Consider the following 22,750-nt stretch of genomic DNA (forward strand, 5'->3'; position numbering starts at 1 on the left):
TTTTTTTTTCCCTTCCTCTCCAGGCTCCCCTGTGGATCCACGGAAAGTGCTAATAGTTGCGGGTCATCACAACTGGATTGTAGTTACATATGCACATTTTGTGGTTTGTTACAGGTATCTATCTAAACTATTTCTTTGTCATTTCTTTCTTAACTGTGGTAAAATCCAGCAAACAGAGACCAGATTACATTATACAGTCATCTCTCATTAATACCGATTTGAATTGAACTTACAGGAACACTGAAATCAAATTTCAATTACAGCACAGTGAAAAGTGCTCTACATTTAAAAGTGCTGTTCATTTTATTGAAAATACTGTTGTATGTGAACTTTTAAAAAGTATACATTGCAACTTGAAACCTGCATGTCTCATTCTGATCACAGGTATTTTAAGACCACAAAACCAAGGTGTCTCCAACATCAGGGTATTGAGCAAATCAGAAATGCTGATGACTTGCATCCACAGTATTATTATATGATTATATTTCTATGCTTCATGGAAATGGCATTGATATGTGAGCCCTATGGCAACTCGAAATGCATCATAGGATCAGTAGTCCCAAAACACCATTGAAATACATTTCTTATCCCATGTATTGTATCCTGGTAAAAATCATAGAATTATAGTTGTAATTTAAAAAATACATGCTTTTTACACAATCTCCAGAACTAAATAATTATTGTAAGTCCTTTTTTTAAAACTACTGTAGGATAAAGGAGTCCTCAGGCTGGCAACAGGTGTTCTCCAGTCCCTACTTGGACTGGGCAATTGAGCGTGTGGCTCTCAATGCAAAGGTGGTGGGCGGTCCCCATGGGGACAAGGATAAAATGGTGGCTGTGGCATCCGAAAGCAGCATCATCCTGTGGAGCATTCAGGACGGAGGCAGCGGCAGTGAAATAGGCAAGTCTGGCTACTGACTAATATTGCTCTCAGGTATTGTGTTACTCCATATGGGGCTTTATAGTGCATTTGTTTCTGTAGGGGTAGTGGTTAGAACAGTCGAGACAGGGTACGCTTTTTGACAAAAAAGATGACATTTTTATATTGCTTGAAAAATTCACTTGCCTTCCTGCAAAAATGTTGTCACCAGAGATGTACTTTTTGTCACAGTTCATGATATTTTACTTTTAGTGGAGAAAAAGGATCCCTCTTATCTTAGCACACGTTTCCTTTCCAGCAGAAATGGTTGTTTTTCTCTCATGTTTAAAACTTGTCTTGGGCTCGTACCATACACAAAAACTTATTTTAAACTAAAAAATAAATGCAGCTAGATTGGAAAATCCTACCTGTCACACAATACTACTTGATTTCATTGCAAAATCTGATTAGAAAACACAACATGTATCTTGCAATTCAATTGTAGTTACTAAAATATAACCTCGAAAAATAAAATCCTGTTTGACACAAATATGTATATTTCAGTATAAATAATGAACACTTGCACGTGTTGGAGGACTTCACTTATCTTATAATGACTTGAGCTGCCTCTTGGTAGATGGAATGTAGTGAAAAATATGTAAAACTAAGTAGTAGTACCTGCTTTCCACAGACTGAGTGATCAACTATGGAACGAAAAATCCTGGGCTTGGGGGGGTTGACACAAAATAATAAGTTTTTACCGCCTTGGAAATTCATGAGACAATTAAGTTACAAATTATGATCCTATGAGCCATAGAGAGAAAAAGATTATTTTCAGATTTTGAACCATGTTTGCATACTGTAGGATACAGTAAACCAGTCAGCATTTTTTATGTACATTTTGTTGGAGGGGGTCCAATTGATGATCATTTTGGATGATCTCTTTACTGAATACAACGGAAATACAACAAAGGGCTGATTACACACAAAGAAGAAGAATGCTTCTCTGAGAGAGCAGGAATTTGTACTTTTCTCCACCGACTACACGCCATGTTTGTCTTTCTGGAGTGTACTGACTGATGCTACGAGCCGGATTCAGATGTATTGTGAGGCCGGAGTTGCAGTTTGGTTCCCGCTCGGCACGACAAATAACCAGTGGAAAACAAACTAGCAGACTCCCAAGCAGTAAGCTACAATACCCCTTTGTTTATTTTTCTAATTATGGAACTCCACTGGGTAGTAATTATGGTCTTTCTCAAGTTACTATCAAGCTGGTCCATGTCCACAGCTTTGCCCAGTTTACTGCTTATGGGACCTCAACTATGTCAGTTCAGTATCATTGTTACATTTTTTATAAGGTCTAAATTAAGTCTACACAGACACAAATGTGGAATTTTAGTTTTGGTTTGGGAAAATCATAACCGTTGCATCCCTAAAATAATCCATTGTCATATGGTAAATCATAATGTAAACTGGCTGGAGTAAAATATCCAAATTAAACAGCATTGGGTATAATTTAAATAGTGAATACAACAGTAGACATTTAACCCCTTTGCGGTTCTATTTCAGACCAGATCCGACATTACAATTTTCCCTTTCCAGTCTGATGTTGGACCCTGTCCGACATCATCAAAAAAACGTAAAGCACAGGTCCCTAGTCTTTTTTTTGCCGGAGTATGCAGAGAAAACCTTTCAGTGGCCAAGTGAAACCGAAAAAAAGAGCGTATCTCATAGCCCCATGCATTACAGAGAAAATACGGACATAACAAAGGAGATAGCTGCTTCTGCATCCAGCGCTCAAAGAATATCACAGACATTTGAAAATAAATTGGACCTGACACGCCTGACAAGCGCTGAACAAAGGGTTAAGATTATATAGCCATGTACACAGTAAAATTGATATTGACAGAGAGATTAATATTGTATTCTTTATTGATCGCCTTGCTATAGCAGTATGAATTGTATTTATTATATAGATTCCCCTTCCAAAAATTCAGATAAATTGATAGGTTAAATTGAGGTGGACTAAGAATCAAGTCGCTAAAGCCTGGAGCACACTGCCCGATGTGACCATCGCATCTCAATGGAGGAGGTTGTGTCTCAAAAAAAATCTTTGCGAGCGGGCATCACACACTGCCCGATTGAAATCGGGGGAAGGGATGCACAATTTGTGATTTTTTTTTTCCTGATGTTTGACCTGCCCTAGATGCATAAAGTACAGTGGCAATGGCAAATCAGTAACAATAGGTGAACACATAAGGCTATGACAGTACTATCTACAATGTTGGCTAGAAGTTGGTGTGTTCGTGAAACCCACATATGACTGGAGACATGCATATATTCTCTCTCTCTATTAATACACACACACACACACAAGGTATTTCATTGGTTTGTATAAAGTGTTTGAAAGCCCTGGCAACCCCATAAGCATCGTACTTTTAACTATTAGACAAAATGTTTATACAATATTTAAAAAATGCTGCTACGTCCTTAATATTCATTTAATATTAATAGTGCTTTAAGTAAATTATACCTAATCACATTTTTGTTTACAATGTAGGGAACGTATTGTGTCGCCCAAATGCTTATATTGAAAACATGTAGTATGTTTTCCCTTCATTTTAACTAAAAATGTTATTTGGTATATTTAATTAAAACACTATTAATCGTAAATTAATCATGATTATAGAACCAGTTTTTAAGTACTCCACTCTGTAAATATTTTGTCTAATAGTTAAGAAGTACAATGCTTATGGGGCTTGTTTTCAAAAGATATCAGCACAGACATCATATACAAACCTATGAAATACTGTGTGTATGTGTATTAGTAGAGAGAGAATACATGCATGTCTGTCTCAGTCGACTGAACGCGGTGAACTCATTGGTTGCTGACTTTGAGACTTCCGATTGGGTATAACACACTGCCCGATGCGAGGGAATCGGATCGCAAAATATTAAACATGTTTAAACTTTGAGATCGATCGGTCGATCTTGTAAAATCGCATCGCAATTCATAACACACTGCCCGATTCGACCGAAAAATTGTGTCGCTGTTGATGGCATCGGGCAATGTGTCCAGGACTTTATTCACCAGTCACAAACATGCATTGCAAGTGAGTGGATTCAAACGTATGTGTTGTGTTTTTCAATTAAAACAAACAAAAACAAAAACCGAAAGTTATTGGTCATGTGTTTCTGGCAATTCCCAGACAGGCCACAATTAGCTGTCCCGGCATATCTGTGATCAATTTTCTAGCTTCTGCATGCAGTGTATTCACAAATGACCATTGAGATGCCAGGAACCAACAAGTAACATAAAAAAAACTCAAGCTGGGCAGCAAAATTGCAATGCATATTCTTTACACATTAAATTTAAATATCATACGTAATCCAATGTGTTAAACACCCAGCTTATCTGGCAGTGCTGATGATGAGTTTACATGCTCTTCTGCCCACTTGTGTCAAAAAAAACAGCGGTATTGCCAATCTACAAGGCTGTCGAGATTAGCTTGCTTTTTTTTTTTTTTTTTTTTTTTTAACTCGGCTAAATAATAAAACAAACAAATCAACAATAAAATACAATTTCCACCATGTTTGAATGATCTTCAAACCTGACAGGAGATTCTAAACAAAATGACATGAGCTGGCATCTCCAGTGATGGAGCTCTCCCAGAGGCTGGTCTCCCTTCAATATTGCTTACATAAAACAGCATTCCTGCACTGCTGCTATAAGCACTATTTTATAGAGAGGGCCCCCTAAGACAGGAACCTGTCACTCTTCATCCATTCTCCCTCCTTCTCGACAGCCTTCAAGGCTGCTGAGCCTGAGTGGGAGTGACATCTCAAACTTCTTGTGACTGCCCCAGCTGTCTGTGTTGATTTCCTCCCGAACCCTTATCTCTCTATAGAGTAATCTGTCTGGGTTCTGTTTTTATTAGTGACTATTCCCTTATAACCTGACCATCTGAGTATCTGGGAAAATGGAATGTGTCAGCAGAAGGAGACTCACACAGATCTTGCTGCTGCTGCTACAACTGTTGTTGATGAACAGCACTTAGCGATTCCCAATGGAACCTGCACATAACCTTGTGCAAGTTAAAACTGCTCTGCTGCATCAGTTCCCCTACTCTTGCCATTCTGTTCCAGCCTTTTCCTATGCTTGTTTGGCTCAATATGTTGTACCGTATATTGAACCAAACTGAGTGGAGAAGGGTGGAGTAAAGGGGTTGGTTGTGTGTTAGTAATGACATTTTAAAGTTCATTACAACTTCCAAGCCTAGGCTTTAAAATGACAATAAAATGGCTCGGCAGCAGTTTTCCAAATGTTATGAATAACAAACCGAAATTATGTTGTAATTTTAAGCAAGTGTTTCTCTGGTGTTTAGGAGAGTTCAGCTTAGGGGTTCCAGTGGATGCCTTGTTCTTTATTGGGAATCAGCTGGTCGCTACGAGTCATACAGGGAAGGTGGGGGTGTGGAATGCTGTTACGCAGCATTGGCAGGTAAGCATATGTCACATTCCTTGGTATCCTGGATGGTTTAATGTACTGCAACAGTGATTTTATCGCACTTTTTTCTTGTCATTTAAGACAATCAGAATTTTTTTTTTTATACTGTATAGTGTCTTATCCTTTTATATACCGTATTTCAGCTTTCAACTTTTAAAATAATAGTTGTGCAAAACTTTTAAGGTCATTTTTTCCCCCCCAATACAGGTTCAGGATGTTGTCCCAATTACAAGCTATGACACTGCAGGATCATTCCTCTTGTTGGGTTGTAACAATGGATCCATATACTACATTGGTGAGAATTTCTTATTTAAATATTAAAAACTGTGTTCAGGGTTCTTAAAAAGATGGTGGGCTCAGCAGCTCTACGTTGACCGAGAGACGCACTGTTTCAGTTTTTTACTGTTTCAGTTTACTCTTCAGTTTTTGCAGTACTGTGCACTGCGTCCGCCCTGTTACATTTCTGTACAGCGGTGTTGCTGCTACTGTACATTGGCTTAGATTGATTTCAGTCTCTGCCACAGTATCTCATTGCTGTCTTAGTGTCTGTAAGGCTATTAGGGCTATAACAGCAGGCTTCCCGAAGTCTTGTATGCATTCAGACTGTTTGGGTTTGTGTGAGTGCACTGCTCCATCTGCTCCCCGTTGCAAGTGCCCTGGCCTGAACATGGGCTTCGAACGCTTCCTTACCCGTGATGGGGCTTCCTTACCCGTGCGGGGTGGGGCCGACAACCCCCCGACCCCCGCTGTTTCCTGGTCAATAGGGTCATTGTACAGTCTGCATGGTGCAGAGAAACTGGGTTTAGCTCAATTTCCTCCCGTAGATGCTGTAGTTGCCTCTCTGGTGCAGCCGCCTATACTAACGTTCTTGACCAAGGACACTACCTCCCCTAACGAACAGTGTCAGGTCTCAGAAAACATTCAGAAGCGGTGCATTTGCAGCAAGGCTGGGTAATTATAATAGTATATTGGTAGCTTACCAGACCTGTTTATTGAAGGCTCTCTCTGAGAGTCATAGACCCTTCCCACAGCAGCTAGAGGCACCTGGTGAATAGAAACCTGCTCCTTATCTCCAAACTAAACAGACAGGCTGTGAGCAGAAATCTTGCTGCTTTGGTAGCTGCAAGACGATAGCTTTGGCTTTCCCAGGCTTGAGTGTCTGATGGGAATAAAGGCTTCAGACTAATCCTAGACCTCAGACAGGTCAACCTGTATCTGTGACGACGGAGGTTCAAAATGTTCACCATGCGACAGCTGAAATTTTTGTCACTTGAAGCATCTTTCTTGCTTGCAGTCACCTCTGCTAAGTGGGTGTGAGAGGCAAGCATTTTCAATTGCAAAAGCCTGCTTAATTTCTGCAGAAGCCAGGACAAAGGTTGTGCTTCTTCCCAATCCTGCTTTCTTGCTGAAAACTATCATGGCATTTCACACCAGCCAGTCTGTGGAATTGGAGGCTTGCCATCCACTTCCTTTCAGTTTGACAGGGAGGACCGCTCCATACGCTTTGCCCTGTGTGGGCACTGAGCACTAGCGTATTATGTGGACAGGACATAGAGTTGGAGGCAGTCCGAACAGTTTTTTGTCTGTTATGGGGCGAAGTCCCATGGTCAAGCCATGTCTACACAGAGGCTGTCCTAATGGATAACAGACACAGGACTGCCTATGAAAAGCACTGCCCATTCCACCATGGGCGTGGCAACTTCATGGGCTTTGTTCCAGGGTGCATCTGTCAGTGACATTTGTAATGCAACAGAGTGGGCTACTCCTCATACCTTTACACGATTCTATTGACCTGAATGTTATGGATCCCCAAAACCCTGGAGCGCCTTTGCTGGATGCGTCACTCAGGAGCCCCCCAGCTTTGGTATTTCTATTCAGGTTTCTGGTCCTTACAGGTAAATACCCATTTGGTAATGGTCACATTTCAATTTCAGGGAACCAAGGTTATAATAACCCAACATTTTTGCTATTTTCTTACACTTATTTTTATTCATATTTTGTGTATAATTAAAATGCCACCTCCAAATCATCAGAGGGTGAAATGTGATTATTGTAAATAAGAAATGAGACGAGGTGGTGGGCATTTGATTAAGTGCGTTATGTCTTTCTATATATTCATTTAATCAAAAGTTCTGAATTATAAAGAGAGTATTTTAAATGTATAATTCCCACAATCAGCTAGTTTATTTGCTGCGTAATGGCAATTTTGACATCCATTTGTATGTCTCCTCTCCATTTCAAGCTTATAAATAAATAGTGTTATAATTTTATTCAACATCATAACATCATATTTACATTAGATTCCCCCTGATACTGAACAGAACTGTGTTAATAGTAAAATTAATTTAATTGAGATTTTTTTCTGTGAAAAAAGTTGAAGTTAAAAGGAAGTGTGATTGCACTCTGCACTCTGTCCGAAATCTATTCTCAGGCTTCATTTACACAGCACATTTATGTTAACTCCCTACCATCAGACAGTCACGTGCGCTGCATTACACAATTCAACAGTGTTTCTGTGTGTGTGTTTTTTTGGTAAATTACATTACTAATGCTAACTATGAGAGGCATATTTTACATTTTTCCAATTAACAAATAAAGATAGAAATGTTTGTTTTAAAACAGTGCTGTGTTCAAGATGTCCTCTTTACAGCGCACAGTAATGCTCACACAGGCTTTCTCTCCCCACCCCCAGCCTAGTGTCCAGAAAGTTTGTAGTCTGTGCCCTGACGGTTTTGGACATTCTGCTACCCTGATGAGAACGCTATGTATGTGCCATAAAAATAGTGGAGAGGATTAGAGTTAGTTTGACAAGGGCGTGCATAAGACAATATTTGTTGAATTCAATGACTTGTGGTGGTGTTCCACTGTGAAAGGTGCTATATAAAATAAAGATTGATTGATTAAAGTACATGTAAACAGCCCTATGTACAGAATAACTACAGTTCGCTAATTTAAATACTGATATTTTTGTATAATTCTCCTTTAAGAACTTTTTTTCTGTTAAAACAACATGGTCCTAATACAGATCTCCACTTCAGATATGCAGAAATTTCCCTTAAGAATGAAGGATAATGATCTTCTGGTGACTGAACTTTACCATGATCCATCGAATGATGCCATCACTGCCCTGAGTGTCTATCTCACACCCAAGACAAGTAGGTATATCTTGACAGCACTGCAAGCACTGAGGATTGTGTGATACACTTTAGAACTGCTGTAGTTTGAGATACCAATGCACATTCATTGTGACTGATTGTGGTTTTTAATGCTTTGATCTGCCATCATTGGTTATCATCAGATTTCTGTGGTAATTAGAAATGTTTTTCTGTTTTCTATTGAACAGTATAGTTGATTAAAAAAAAAAAAAAAGTATTGTTTTATACTTAGGATTACAATATTAAGGAATTTAAGCTTTCTTGTATAGGTTTGTGTTTGTTAATTTTGTATTATTTTTACTACAGGTGATAGAAAGAATGTTGTACATATTTGTATAACGTAAGCAACAAAGTGTTAAAATATGGAGATGAGAAGCCAAGCCTATATTTCTGATTTACACTTACCTCAGGTGTTTGAGATTTGTCTCAGGGACTACAAGTTTTGCCGTTATACTTTGCCCGTTGGACATATATTGTTGTGTTTTTTTTTTCTCACTGCATTCCTTTTGTTGCTAGAAAAAACACTCCGGGTAGATATCTAAATTCTGAAAACTCTGAATTGTGGAAGTCTAGCACATACAAACAAAATATTAAAAAGTGTGTATCTCTAAATCTCAAACAAAGCTATATACTCACATATACTTATCCTATTAATTCACAAACCCTCAGTCACACGCACAGTAACAAACTTCCTTAAATGAATGCAACAATATTATTACTAGTTTACGTTGCTTTTGTCTGCAGTAGGAGCCCAGTAAAGTTTGACCGCCAGCTCTAGGAAGAACATGTAACATAATACAAATTACAAAAAGCTTTAAACTGTTTTTATATAAGTAGTAATGCTCACTTCCGATTTATCAGTTTCACGCTATAAAATGTTACAGCTTACAACCTACATAGAATATAGCAAAAAACAATCCATGTTTCAGTGTTTAGCATTTTATGAATCAAACACTTTTTAAAATAATTATATATTTACATATTGTCATTTTTATTAAGTTTTTAAAAACAATCTTCGTCTGAGTAATTAATAGTACCTGTCTGCAAAATAATGCATTTACTGTAGCTATTATAACAAACATTATAGGTTTAAATGTATAGAAATTATGCAAACATTTGTGTCATCAGTGCATTTTATTTTGCTTTCTGTCCGTCCGTCTGTCCCCCCCATTTACTGGTCTCAAGATACCGAGAAAGCGTGTCATTTTAGTCATTCGGATACCTAGTCTAGAAAAAATATTTTGCTTTCCATTTTATAGGGCCTAGTATTCTGGCATTTTACTGGACAATATATTTCTACGCCAAACTGGTACTCCCATAGATATAAAAGAGGGCTCCAATTGACACAAGATGTGTCCTTCTCTCCAGCAAAACATTATATATCGTGCCCTATAAAAACTACAGACTACCAGTAATGGAAATTGTTGGTATTCCCATGTGTCTTTCTAAGGCTGCATGGTTTATTACTTAAAGTGATATGTCATCATAACTTGATGTGATGTAAACGTGTGCTGGATAATAACAGATCACGTTTCCTTAAACCATTAATTAGGAAATAAATGTAGTAATTTTCAGCTTTGGGTTCAGGAAAAAAAAGCCAGGATAAAGAAAAAAAAACAGTGACAATAAGCCATGTAAACCTAGTGCCAGTGATAATGCTGCCACTGCCACTTTTTATCTTGCATTTCATCAAACAGAAATGGTTATTAATCAGTAGTTGATTGATTGCGTTCACTGTTAAATAAAAGCTAAATCATATTGGTTATATTTAACTTTGTTGTGTTTGTTTTGTGCGATGGGAGGGATTCTTTTTTCCTATGATTTACACAGCCTACTCAACACTTCCAGTGTGTGAAAAAATGAAACAAAAACAAATCAATTAAAATAAAAAGTCTTCATTAGCTAAGTATTCACCCCCTTTGCTATGACACCCCTAAATATGTTCAGGCACAACCAATTACCTTTAGAATTCACACAATAAGTTAAATGGAGTCCATCTGTGTGCAATAAACGTGGTTCACATGATTTCAGATTAAATACACCTGTGTAAGGTCCCACAGTTGGGTAGTGCATTCAAAGCAAAGATACTACCATGAAGACCAAGGAGCTTTCAAAACAACTCTGGGATAAAGTTGTGGAAAGGCACAGATCAGGGGAGGGGTATAAAAAGATTTCAAAGGCATTGAATATCCCTTGGAGCTCAGACAAGTCGATCATTAAGAAGGGGAAGGTATACGGCACCACCCAGAATCTGCTTAGAGCAGGCCGTCCTCCCAAACTGAGCAGCTGGGTAAGATGGGCATTGATCAGAAAAGCCACCAGGAGGCCAATGACAACTCTGAAAGACCTACAGCATTCCATGGCTGAGATGGGAGAAACTGTCCATGTGTCAACAATAGCTGAGGTAGTCCACAAATCTGGCCTGTATGGAAGAGTAGCAAGGAAGCTATTTCTGAAAAAGACAATGTAAAATCCTGCTTGGAATTTGAAAAAGGCATGTGGGACACTTGGAAAAGATCTGGCAAAAGATTCTGTGGTCCGATGAAACAAAAACTGGACTATTTGGCCGAAATGCAAAGCGTTATGTCTGGCGCAAACCCAACACAGCACATCACCCAGGTAACACCATCCCTACTGTGCAGCATGGTGGTGGCAGCATCATGCTATGGGGATGCTTTTCATCGGCAGGGACTGGGAAGCTTGTCAGGTTAGAGGGCAAAATGGATGGAGCTAAATACCGGCAAATCTTTGAGGAATACCAGCTTCGGTCTGCAAAAGACCTAAGACTGGGACAGAGATTCACCTTTCAGCAGGACAGTAACCCCAAGCACTCAGCCAGACACAGCAAACTGAAAACATCCAAGGGGGATGAATACTTACTATAGGCACTGTATTTCCAGAAATGATTTGGATGTTATTGCTTCTGGTGGTGGTACCACAGAGTGGGTGTTGTTATCATACCACTGGGATAATGTATATACTGTTTATGTCACAAAGAAATGTGCATCCATTGTGATAAAACCTGGTTACTGCAGGTTTTACCGTAAAATCTATTTAAAAAAAAAAAACTATCTACATACAGCACATGCAATAAAATGAACTGCTTAATATCTGAGTCACAATTCTTTTATTAGCTTTAGATCGGATGTTACAAACTTCTATGTTGAACCTAGAATGTTTAGACATACATTTGTTTGTAAATGTTACTAGTTTGACAATGAATGCACTATGTTCATGAATAGGCACCCAGTTAAATACTACAATCAGATAGTTAGTACATGGATTGTGTATGTGTTGTACATCACTGGGCTTTAAATATTGAAGCTTTGAATATCAAATGTATCACAAAACTGTGCTGCTCAGAAGCTATATGTTTATAAGACACCAAGATTTTTTTTTCTCTCCTTTGTCTGTGTTCTTGACTTTGCCTGGCATTGAACAGGCTTCATCTTTTTGGTAACATACAAATACAACTTCTGGTGCTTTACAAGATTGCTCCCCAAAGACAAACTTTTATGTATTGCAGCTTTAAACAGCTGGTATTTCTAAGAGGAACACTTTGTTTTTTTTGTTTTTTTTTGCAGCACCAGCAGTTTCTAAAGCAATTGGTACTCTATCACTTAGAGATGCTGTGTTTTCAGGTGTGAGTGGGAACTGGATTGAGATTGCCTATGGTACAAGCTCTGGGGCAGTGCGAGTGATTGTACAACATCCAGAAACAGTGGGGTCTGGTCCTCAACTCTTCCAGACCTTCACTGTACACCGTAGTCCTGTCACCAAGATCATGCTCTCTGAGAAACACCTGGTATCAGGTAACCAGCTTTACTTGTCTCTTGTCTTTTTACCTGCACAGTAAAACCAGTTGACTAATGCTACAAATCTAAGTTCACCCTCGCATTTCTAATTTCTAAAGATGTATGTTCCTGATTGCAGTATTGTATTGTAATAAACATATCTAACAATTTTTTTTTTTTTTTATGATTAACATATTTAAACTTACTGTCCTGAAGCAGAATCCTGAAAAAAATAAAAACTCCAGTAAGATTAAAATGTGACCCAGAAGAAGAATTAAGCTGTCCTAGTTCTCATTCCACAATGATGCAAGTTTTCTCAAAATTAGGCATGTGGAGGTTCTTTGTCATTGCTACACAGGGATAGCAGAATGCCTTAAATTTACAGTTGTTCTACAAGGATTGAGAGCATCACAGGGCCAACACCTTTTTAAATAAATGCAATTATATATTTTTTGTCATGGTCTGAACCGTGATCTGGTTTCTCCCCCTTAGTCTGTGCAGACAACAACCATGTGCGAACATGGACTGTGACTCGATTCAGAGGAATGATTTCCACCCAGCCCGGCTCCACTCCTTTGGCCTCATTCAAAATCTTGTCCCTTGAAGAAACTGAGAGTCATAGCAGCTACTCATCTGGAAATGATATTGGTAAGTGAAGAGAAAGAGAACCAGTTAGAATCGCCAACTATTGGTGTTAAGGTTGGTAAAATACATTGTGGTTTATTGAAAAATGATATTATTTACTTGTATTTATAGGTGTTTGCAGTGAATTCCACAGTTCTGATATGTCATATTTCAGTATACCTGTTGTCTAAAATACCTGACTGCAACTAACAAAAATCTATACAGTTATAACACTTGAGTGTTGCAGTTGCTAGTAATACGTACTGAATATAATATTGAAACTAATACATACAAAACTGTTTGCAGGTCCTTTTGGAGAGAGAGATGATCAACAGGTTTTTATCCAGAAAGTTGTCCCGATAACTAATACACTCTTTGTGCGACTTTCTTCAACTGGAAAAAGGTAATTTATTCCTTTAATGCAGACTAACTGTAAACCAGTGGTTTTCAACCTTTTCCACCCTACGACCCTTTTTTTTTCAGTCTAAGGTCTGTGACCCACATTGCCTAGGGAGTTTGGGTGTCATAAAGTAGCTGGTATGAGCCGCTGTATATTGAGAGCTCTTTGGGAGCTGCGTACTGCACTTTGACATGCCGACCAGGTGTTGTCGAAACTACACAGCTGACCCCCTGAATGCGTAAGCTGCTAAATACTGAAAACACACAACAGAAAAGAGTTAACTGAAAAATAAACACAGCTTTATTTTGCTCTTACTCACTCAGATACAGATGGCCTTACCTTCTGGCAGTCTGTATCTTAGCAACCAAGGAGCATACTGTCGTGCTGCGCAATACAGGAGCTGTAAACTTAAACTGCGTCTATGCTTATCCTGCTTGCGTGTAGTTATAACAGTAAGTGTGTAGTTCTAAGCGTATTACATGCAACAATTTCAAAGATTTTACTGAGTTACAGTTCATATAAGGAAATCAGTCAATTGAAATAAATTCATTAAGCCCTAATCTATGGATTTCACATGACTGGGAATACAGATATGCATCTGTTGGTCACAGATACCTTAAAAAAAAAAAAAGAAAGGAATGGGCGTGGATCAGAAAACCAGTCAGTATCTGGTGTGACCACCATTTGCCTCATGCAACGTGACACATTTCCTTCACATAGAGTTGATCAGGCTGTTGATTGTGGCCTGTGGAATGTTGTCCCACTCCTCTTCAATGGCTGTGCGAAGTTGCTGGATATTGGCGGGAACTGGAACACGCTGTCGATCCAGAGCATCCCAAACATGCTCAATGGGTGACATGTCTGGTGAGTATGCCGGCTATGGAAGAACTGGCACATTTTCAGCTTCCAGGAATTGTGTACAGATCCTTGCGACATGGGGCCGTGCATTATCATGCTGAAACATGAGGTGATGGCGGCAGATGAATGGCACGACAGTGGGCCTCAGGATCTTGTCACGGTATCTCTGTGCATTCAAATTGCCATCGATAAAATGCAATTGTGTTTGTTGTCCGTAGCTTATGCCTGCCCATACCATAACCCCACCGCCACCATGGGGCACTCTGTTCACAACATTGACATCAGCAAACCGCTCGCCCACACAATGCCATACACGCTGTCTGCCATCTGCCCAGTACAGTTGAACCAGGATTCATCCGTGAAGAGTACACTTCCCAAGTGTGCCAGTCGCCATCGAAGGTGAGCATTTGCCCACTGAAGTCGGTTACGATGCTGAACTGCAGTCAGGACAAGACCCTGGTGAGGACAACGAGCACGCAGATGAGCTTCCCTGAGACGGTTTCTGACAGTTTGTGCAGAAATTCTTCGGTTGTGCAAACCCACAGTTTCATCAACTGTCCAGGTGGCTGGTCTCAGACGATTCCGCAGGTGAAGAAGCCGGATGTGCACAAAATTTGAGACAAATAAGCTTTTTGCGCATATGCAACATTTCTGGGATCTTTTATTTCAGCTCATGAAACATGGGACCAACACTTTACATGTTGCTTTTATATTTTTGTTCAGTATATATTGTTAGTACAATTGTTAGACTGCAGTATTGGGGACCTCCACCTCAACGTGAACTGCCCTTGTTTTTATCGATTTTTATGTAATTCGTTATTCAGACTTTCTGATTTTTCACTCATAAGACTGCGACACCAAGTGGGATCGCAACCCATAGGTTGAGAACCACTGCTACAAACTGTTTACAGTAGTGATACCAGGGATGTGAATGGAAGAGAACCCACAACTATATTCTATCTTAAAAAGTAACAGCTTTATACATTTTAGTTGGAAAAAACAATTGAAAATGTGTCTATTTCTAATTGGTGTGATAAAGATTGTCTGTCAAGTCATTGAGTCTCTTTATAATCTTACTGCTACTGATTGAAAGCTTACTGTAGGTACATTCAGACACAGTATTTTAAACTGAAATGCTTTTTTTGTTAACGATGACAGAATCTGTGAGATCCAAGCTGTGGATGGCACCACAATTTCCTCTTTCACAGTGCGGGAATGTGAGGGATCAAGCAGAATGGGGTCCAGGCCACGCCGATACCTTTTCACAGGCCATGGAAATGGAAGCATTCAGATGTGGGATCTGACAACTGCCATGGACATGGTGAACAAGGCGGAAGATACGAAAGATGTTGGTAAGCTGGCAATTTCCTTAGACTCTTTTGGCTACTGTGCATGAGTTTGCAAGTCTTTACATTATGGGTCCAGCAGTAATACTGCAAAATGCCTTCACATACATTCATCGTCTGTAAAGCAAACACTGCTACCTGCTATTCATTTCAAACCAGTTAAGGGACTTAATATTAAACCTTTTTTGGTCAGTACAGTTTGTACTGCATGTACAGGTTTATAAATAGCCTTTCAGATATGTGTAACAAGTTGTTGTTTATTAGATGTGGGAGGCCCCACAGAAGAAGAGCTGTTGAAACTGCTGGATCAATGTGACTTGAGTAGCTCTCGCTGTGCTACCCCCAACATCAGCCCAGCTACCTCTATGGTACAGCACAGTCGATTGCAAGAGTCTAACTCCAGGTGAGAAATTCCATATTGCTAACAAGATGCAGAAATTTGAAATCTTTGCAGGTCAACTTTGTAAATGAGAAACTGTTCTCAATGGCTTCTCATCTGGCTAAACAAGTATGTTAGCAGCATACATTCGCTATCACATCTGTAAAAACAAAATAAGAACAAAAATATGTTATATGTATGGACTATTTCCATTATATATCCCAAGCTTTCCCGCAATCAAAAAACAGGTTTCTAGATATAAGAAAAATGTGTGAGAGGGCCTGAAGCTCTTAATTTAATTGGTCAAAAATTGGAACCTGTAATCAACCAATCCCTTATTATTCCCCATTGAGGATATAGCGGAGGCACCTGTACGAGTTCCTGTTTTTGACCAATTAAATTAAGAGCTTCAGGCCCTCTATTTTATAAATTCATACTTCATTTTGAATGCCTGTAGCCTTCGTAATTTTTTTTTTTTTTTTTTTTGGTGTAACTGGCCAGAGCAATTCAGTTGAAAACAGACCATTAAAAGTATGTCATATGCCAATAGTCTTATCCTTTGTATGGCTTTAAAGCTGTTTCTTTTGTTTAAGTCTGCAGCTGCACCCTCATGACACAATACCAGAGTCGGCTACATACGGAGCAGTGAGACCATACAGGCAGAGCCCCCTTCTGGCCAGAGCCAGGCGGACTGAGAGCTTTAACAGTTACAAGGACTTTCAGTCTTTTAACCTGGGTATTAATCTGCTGGAGAGGGAAGGTGCTGAGCACGGCAGCTTGTCCCTCGTCCCTTCGTTAGAGGCGAGGAGGAGTACAGTAGAGACCAGTGCTTTGGCCAAGAAAAGTTCAGTGGTAGATGTTTGGACAAACAGGGGAGATGGAGTCCCAGAGTCCACCAAGCCACCTCCGGAAAGCCCTGGGGAATCCAAGAAAAAGGGCCAGGATGAAGAGATGGACCTAAAGCAAGAGATAAAGAAGAGGAGCACATTTGATGGAGGGTTCCTGGGGAGGAAGAAGGCATATCCAGTGCCTCCGCTCGTCCCCCCTCCCTCGGGAGCAGAAGGAGGGAGCGAGTCATCTGGCACTGCGTCACCATCCCCAACAAAAATGGCCACATCCCCAAGACATAAAAAGAATGACTCCTGTTGTCAGGAGCATAGTTTATGATTTGGGTAAAAAATTTGAATCAACTAAAATTAATGGTGTTTTTGACTTAAAACACCAGGGTGCAATTGAAGATGACCATAAGTGCACCATTCAAGATTGCCTTGGAAGTGGCCAACAGGATTCCGTTGTAAACTGTGATTTTTATTTTAATTGTATTTTTTTTTAAATCTCGATCAGTGGATCTCAAACTTTTTGTATCACTCCCTCTTCCTCTTCGCTGTGGTACTTGACGTCCCCTCCAAACACGTGTACATATAAATGTACATGTGTCCATTGTAATAAGGGCAAACTTACCACTGCAAATGATAGTTCACCGATTGTGTCCAGCTCTTACTTATGTGCACACCACATAGTAAGCCAATAAACAACACTACATGGCAGTGGACTTTGTTCAGTTATATGCAAGCTTAAATAAAAGGCATCAGTGGGATGTACCGTGCCATCTAGAAACTCTGACATGCCGGAAGGTGTCAGCAGTAAGATTTGATTTAAGTTAATAAGCTAAGATGTGCGTGGCAATTAAAAAAAATAAAATACAGACAATCTAAAAAGATAAATAAATACATTCCTGAACATTCTCCCACCTGCCCCTCAGGATACATTCTACGACCCCCCCCCCCCCATGTTTGAGAACCGCTGATCTAGATAATTCTTTAGAAACAAGCATGCATGAGTTTTGCTTGAGGTAAAGCACTAATTATGTGTTCTAGGTATTTAGCAGGAATGGGGCATAAAACAGGATCACCCATAGCCATAAAGGAATGCTAATACGATTCTTAATGCCAGTGGGTGTCTTTTTTGGGAGATGTTTTTTGGAGATCCCCTCTCGTATTCCTACCTTAATGTTCATCCTTCTATAATTTAGCTTTCTCCACAGTAGGGGTGATGTCTGAAAAAATGTAAACTTCTAGCCTAGCTTGCTATATTTTACACTACACTGTTCATAATCACTAAAGCTTTAAAATTACACTAATGTAAAATCCAGACATTGGGGACATGGAAAGCTGATATACTAAACCAGCAGTATTGCTACTGGTGAGGATTAATGTTCACAAAGCAGGGATAGGGATGTTCGTGTAGTACCAGTGTTACATTGGATGGATGAAACCATGCAAACAAATGCATAATAAAGCGCACCTCGGTACCTTGGGCAGGGATTATTATTGGTAATGCAATTTCTTTTTTTGGCAAGGTTATCACATAAAATGTACATCTGTGGTGCTATCAAAGCTGGCCAGAGTGCAGCACAATTAGGCTACCAAGACCTTGCTGTTTGTTTATTAATAGGATGCCTTTTGAAAAAAACAAACAATTAAACCAAAGCAAGCTATTTATATTTTCTTTTTTAGTATTTTATCATTGTTATTTTGGTAATCCAGTCTATATTTAGTGTTCTGTTTTCATTTACAATTACACATTACCTCTGTGTACTTTCCCTGCAGTGGTGCATTTGAGGTGTGGTGTGTTGCTACTGTAGCTGTGTGAGATTGATTTTAAGAGAAAATGGATGAAACTCTGTAATTGAAATTATTCCAATTGTCATCAGTGTAAGGAGCTACCACCATAATTAATGATACATTTCTAATTTGACCGAGAAGCCTCACAAGCATATAGTCTGTATCACCAAACTTATAAATGTGTTAGTGTATTGTCTTATTTTTTTACTTTTTTAATGTTTAAGCTTCTTATTTTTATTGATGCATTAATAATATTGTTTTATATGTATTTGCACTCTCCTTAAAGAAAAGAAAAAACTGCCCTGTAGTGTACTGAATGAAGAGACTTTCGAGGCAAAGAAAAACAAATGTACTCCCTGGTTTAAGTGAAGTATACAGTTACAAATTATTTTTGTAGTTTTGTAGTAAGAAATTAAGTTATTTGTCCAGAGGGGGGAAATATCACTGAATCTTTTTTAAATAGTATGACATCTCTGCTGCACTAAACTGTCTATTTCTAGCAATCTGCTGCCATTTTGCACAACACTAGTGTTAAGCTTGTTTACAAGTAAAATCCAGGAAGGAACATGTACAAATGTATGGTAATTTGTCTCAAACAAACTGTATATACATATTTGTATGTAATGTTACGATGGAATGACCAAAACTGTACCAATCATTCAGAAAATAGCTTTCAATAGCAATCTCTGTATTGCAAATGTCTGCATTTGCTGTATAAGATTTACTTAAATTTGTCATCTTAAAATGTTTCCTGGATTTTACCTAACATTTTTTTTGTTTTTGGGTAGCTTAGAGCTATTAAAGAAAGAATCCCTGTGCATCTAGTTACTTGTACTTCAATATCATAGTGCAGTAGTACTAAATAGAAAGCTTGTAATACATTTATTCAAACATTTCAGTGAAGTCCTGTGTTATAGCACAGTGCAAACAGACAGCTAGTGGCAAATGGAGATCTTTACATTTTTTCTCTTGGAAGGCTTACTGATCCTTTCACAGTAAATGTGACCAGAACTTGTGGAATCTACTTCAAATTCAGAAATATTTTCGGATGCTTCGCAGAGCTTTTAAAAGTTTGTTACAGTAAGTTACCCAGAGTTGTCATTTTGGTTGCTACTTGGTGATTGATAAAGCCATTGATAGAGGGAAATAATTAAAGTTAGAAGGGATACAATAAACTATCAGTCTAAAAAAGTACAAATATAATATTTGAAGAGAAATAAATGTTTGTATCAAATGGTAAAGCCAAGCCACCACAAACAAACCTAGCTTCTTGAAAGTTCTTCATTTAGAATTTGGTAGCTTTACAGTACTGGAAACCACTTGCTTATTTATGGTCATCTAAACTCTGGGGATGAAACTGAGTGGGGACCTTGAACACTACACAAAACAAATGTATGTTAAAATTAGGTACGGTGAAAATGTACATAGAGCTGGTACCTGGATTCAACCCCGAAAAATAAGAACATGCACAAGCTTTATTGCTCTTTCATTTCACAGCTGTCACAAATAATAAAAAGTGGCTCAACAAAATGTTTTCTGTCTCTGTTGTATTATTTTGCAACACAAGGATAAATTTAAAAATGTATATTTTTTATATAATTTAATTATTGCTCATAATACACATGTTGCAACAGCTACATATTTGGACTGAAATAATTTTATAGATATACAATAAAAATTGCAGAAACAAGTTACATTTTATAGTTTGTCAGAATACACGACAAAACATACAGTAAATACAAAATACTGTGCTATCTGTTGAATAGATCAAGAATCCAGTCATTGATAAAATGCTTAATGCTTTAAAATGTCATTGTTAACTTATACAATAAGCAGAGACTCTACCAAACACACATCATTTTAGCTGCTTAGCCCCTAGAAGTAGTTTAATTAGAGTAAATAAAACAAGAAGGCAATACTGTCACACAGATCTAGTCACTTGTATCCATCAGATATAGGTAATGTTATTTCATTCAGTACTAATAGTTCATTGGTTACTCTTGGTATCTCAAGCTGTTTTACAAATACAACACACCGGTAAAAGCAGCGTGACTGAGTGCTTAGAAATGTAAGGAATGGAATCAAAATAAATTAAACAATTGAAGTAACCAGTACATATTTATTGTATTTTACAAATGTGATTTAAATTTAAAACTTCCCAAGTCTAACATTTGTTTTGCCATTACTAGTAAAAAATGTTCAGTTCAGTTGCAGTTCTATCACATTAAACATTGTCACCACAGCATTAAACTGCTTTTACTTTTAATACTTTTCTCTTAGTTTTTAATAAATTTTTGCTGTCCTCTCGTCCGCCAAAATTAACCCTGATATATACCGAGAAAAATGTGGAGTATATTTTTTGCACTGATTTTCACCCGTTTTGTAATAACACACAAATAAATTCCCAGGAAATTTAAAAAAAAATAAAAACCTCAAACCAGTATACCAACATATACTTAAATATGATTAGTGAGTAGTTTTTTGAGATTTACGATTATACTGTATTTACAGTATAATTTTGTAGTCATTTTTGTATTGCTTTAGTATAAACACGTTAATTTGAATTCATATGTTGTTTTTTTCTGACTTTGTGAACGAAAAGACACACATTTGCCCATTTTCCCATTGGAAATAGTGATATTTTTAAATACCACTGTCCTGGTCACAAAAGCAAAGTTTGTGGGGAATAATAGCCATTTTCTATACCTTTGAGGCATAAGCAATTAGGAAATAACATTTACTACCTAGGAACAAAAAAAAAAATTGTTACACAGTGTAATAGCCATTTTCTATACTTTTGAGGCATACGCAATTAGGAAATAACATTTACTACCCAGGAACCAAAAATTGTGTTACATAGTGTAATCGAAGAGCAAACCTTTGTGAGAGGAAATCAGTCCTGGGTACCAGGACACGAAATGGAAGTATGAGGGAGTCTCCCCTTAGGAGAGTAGGGTACCCAGCATCTGAGGCTTCTGTAAAGGGGCACTCATTAAACCCCGTAATTGGCAGGTGAGACTCCGTGCTGCCTGGGACCTCAGGTAAAGAGAATGCATGCAGATTAATATGGGACTCGAGCACTGGAATCGTAAAGCAGCCACATCCCAAAAGGAGGAATGGATAGAACAGAGCCTCACTGGGCGAGGTAAGACAAGCACATGAGCTGAGATAGGATAGAGTGTGGCCGGGGGTCTGCTCTGACTCACGGCAGTGAGAACGCCCCCCATTAGAAGGAAGGTGGGCAGATGCCTGAACCTGAGGTCGGGGAAGTGAAATCACTTGCCCCTCAAAAGATGGACCCCCGGCTCTCCGCGAAACACCTGCAATGTGAGATAATAACAAAGAACACGTGCTGATGCATAACATATACAAAAGACTAGAAGGACAAACTGGATGAACAGAGGTGGTTAGGAATTATTAGTAGGTGTGACTATGGGAACACCTGCCACTCATTGGAGAGGAAAAAAAACCCTTGAGGCTGATTAGGGGAAAACCTCTGGTGAGCTTGGCGGACAGAAAGCCCCCACTCTGGGCATGCTAGCAATTTTAGAATGGGCTGCAATTATATCAGAGGAGGATGAATGACGATAAGAACCCAATGCAGAAGAGGACCAGCTCCTCATATTCTTGATAAGGCTGTGATTGATTCTGCCCTCGCGGCAGAGTTGGCTGCACCTCTACGGAATGAATGGGAGTGTAGAGCTGAGGAGGGAGGGCATATCTGGAGATGAGTGTGGAGAGGTGGGTTGAGAACCAATGACGAGTGATGATACAGTGAGAGGAATCAATGAACAAAGGGTCTCGGGGCTGTTGAGAAGATACCTTGCTGTTTTAAAAGAAAGGGGATAGGGGACTCCATACTTGACAGCTGAATGAACTGACCACGCCAAAATGAATCCATCTTGGAGGTATGTAGCCAAATGATGAAGGTGTCTGTAATAGAAGAAAGGTCACAGAAATGAATACCCGCTGTGGAGAAACTAGAAGTAGAAGAAACTGTGAATTCGGAGCTTCTGAGAGGACCCAAGGTGGCTAAGAGGGAGATGGTCTCCATAAGTAGATCGTCGTAGGGGAGAAAGTAGATTTCCGAACAGTAGAAATGAGCGAATGGAGAATGTCCGTTGATATAGGCAGTGGGAGGGTGAGACAGAGGGAAGGCTCTTAAGAATCCCACGGAGGGTCAGGCAAACTTATGGTATGGAGA

The 22,750-nt window shown here is 38.9% G+C and overlaps 1 protein-coding gene across 5 annotated transcripts in view; it reads left to right on the top strand.

The window, feature by feature from the left end:
• The window catches only part of LOC121315973 (BTB/POZ domain-containing protein KCTD3-like), a 34,000-nt gene extending 13,935 nt beyond the window's left edge, over window positions 1–20,065 (top strand). The window contains exons 8-18 of one of the 5 annotated variants that reach the window (XM_041250617.1): window positions 24–114; window positions 708–901; window positions 5,245–5,360; window positions 5,574–5,661; window positions 8,405–8,521; window positions 12,106–12,333; window positions 12,808–12,963; window positions 13,246–13,342; window positions 15,356–15,549; window positions 15,808–15,946; window positions 16,516–20,065. In XM_041250617.1, coding sequence (XP_041106551.1) covers window positions 24–114; window positions 708–901; window positions 5,245–5,360; window positions 5,574–5,661; window positions 8,405–8,521; window positions 12,106–12,333; window positions 12,808–12,963; window positions 13,246–13,342; window positions 15,356–15,549; window positions 15,808–15,946; window positions 16,516–17,089 — 1,994 coding nt within the window. In that variant the 3' untranslated portion in view covers window positions 17,090–20,065. The remainder of the gene's footprint in view (window positions 1–23; window positions 115–707; window positions 902–5,244; window positions 5,361–5,573; window positions 5,662–8,404; window positions 8,522–12,105; window positions 12,334–12,807; window positions 12,964–13,245; window positions 13,343–15,355; window positions 15,550–15,807; window positions 15,947–16,515) is intronic. The other 4 variants (XM_041250619.1, XM_041250618.1, XM_041250620.1 and 1 more) reach the window with 4 other exon arrangements.
• Window positions 20,066–22,750: the final 2,685 nt, after the last annotated feature.

The sequence above is a fragment of the Polyodon spathula genome, chromosome 5, assembly GCF_017654505.1.
Source record: "Polyodon spathula isolate WHYD16114869_AA chromosome 5, ASM1765450v1, whole genome shotgun sequence".
Taxonomy (NCBI): domain Eukaryota; kingdom Metazoa; phylum Chordata; class Actinopteri; order Acipenseriformes; family Polyodontidae; genus Polyodon; species Polyodon spathula.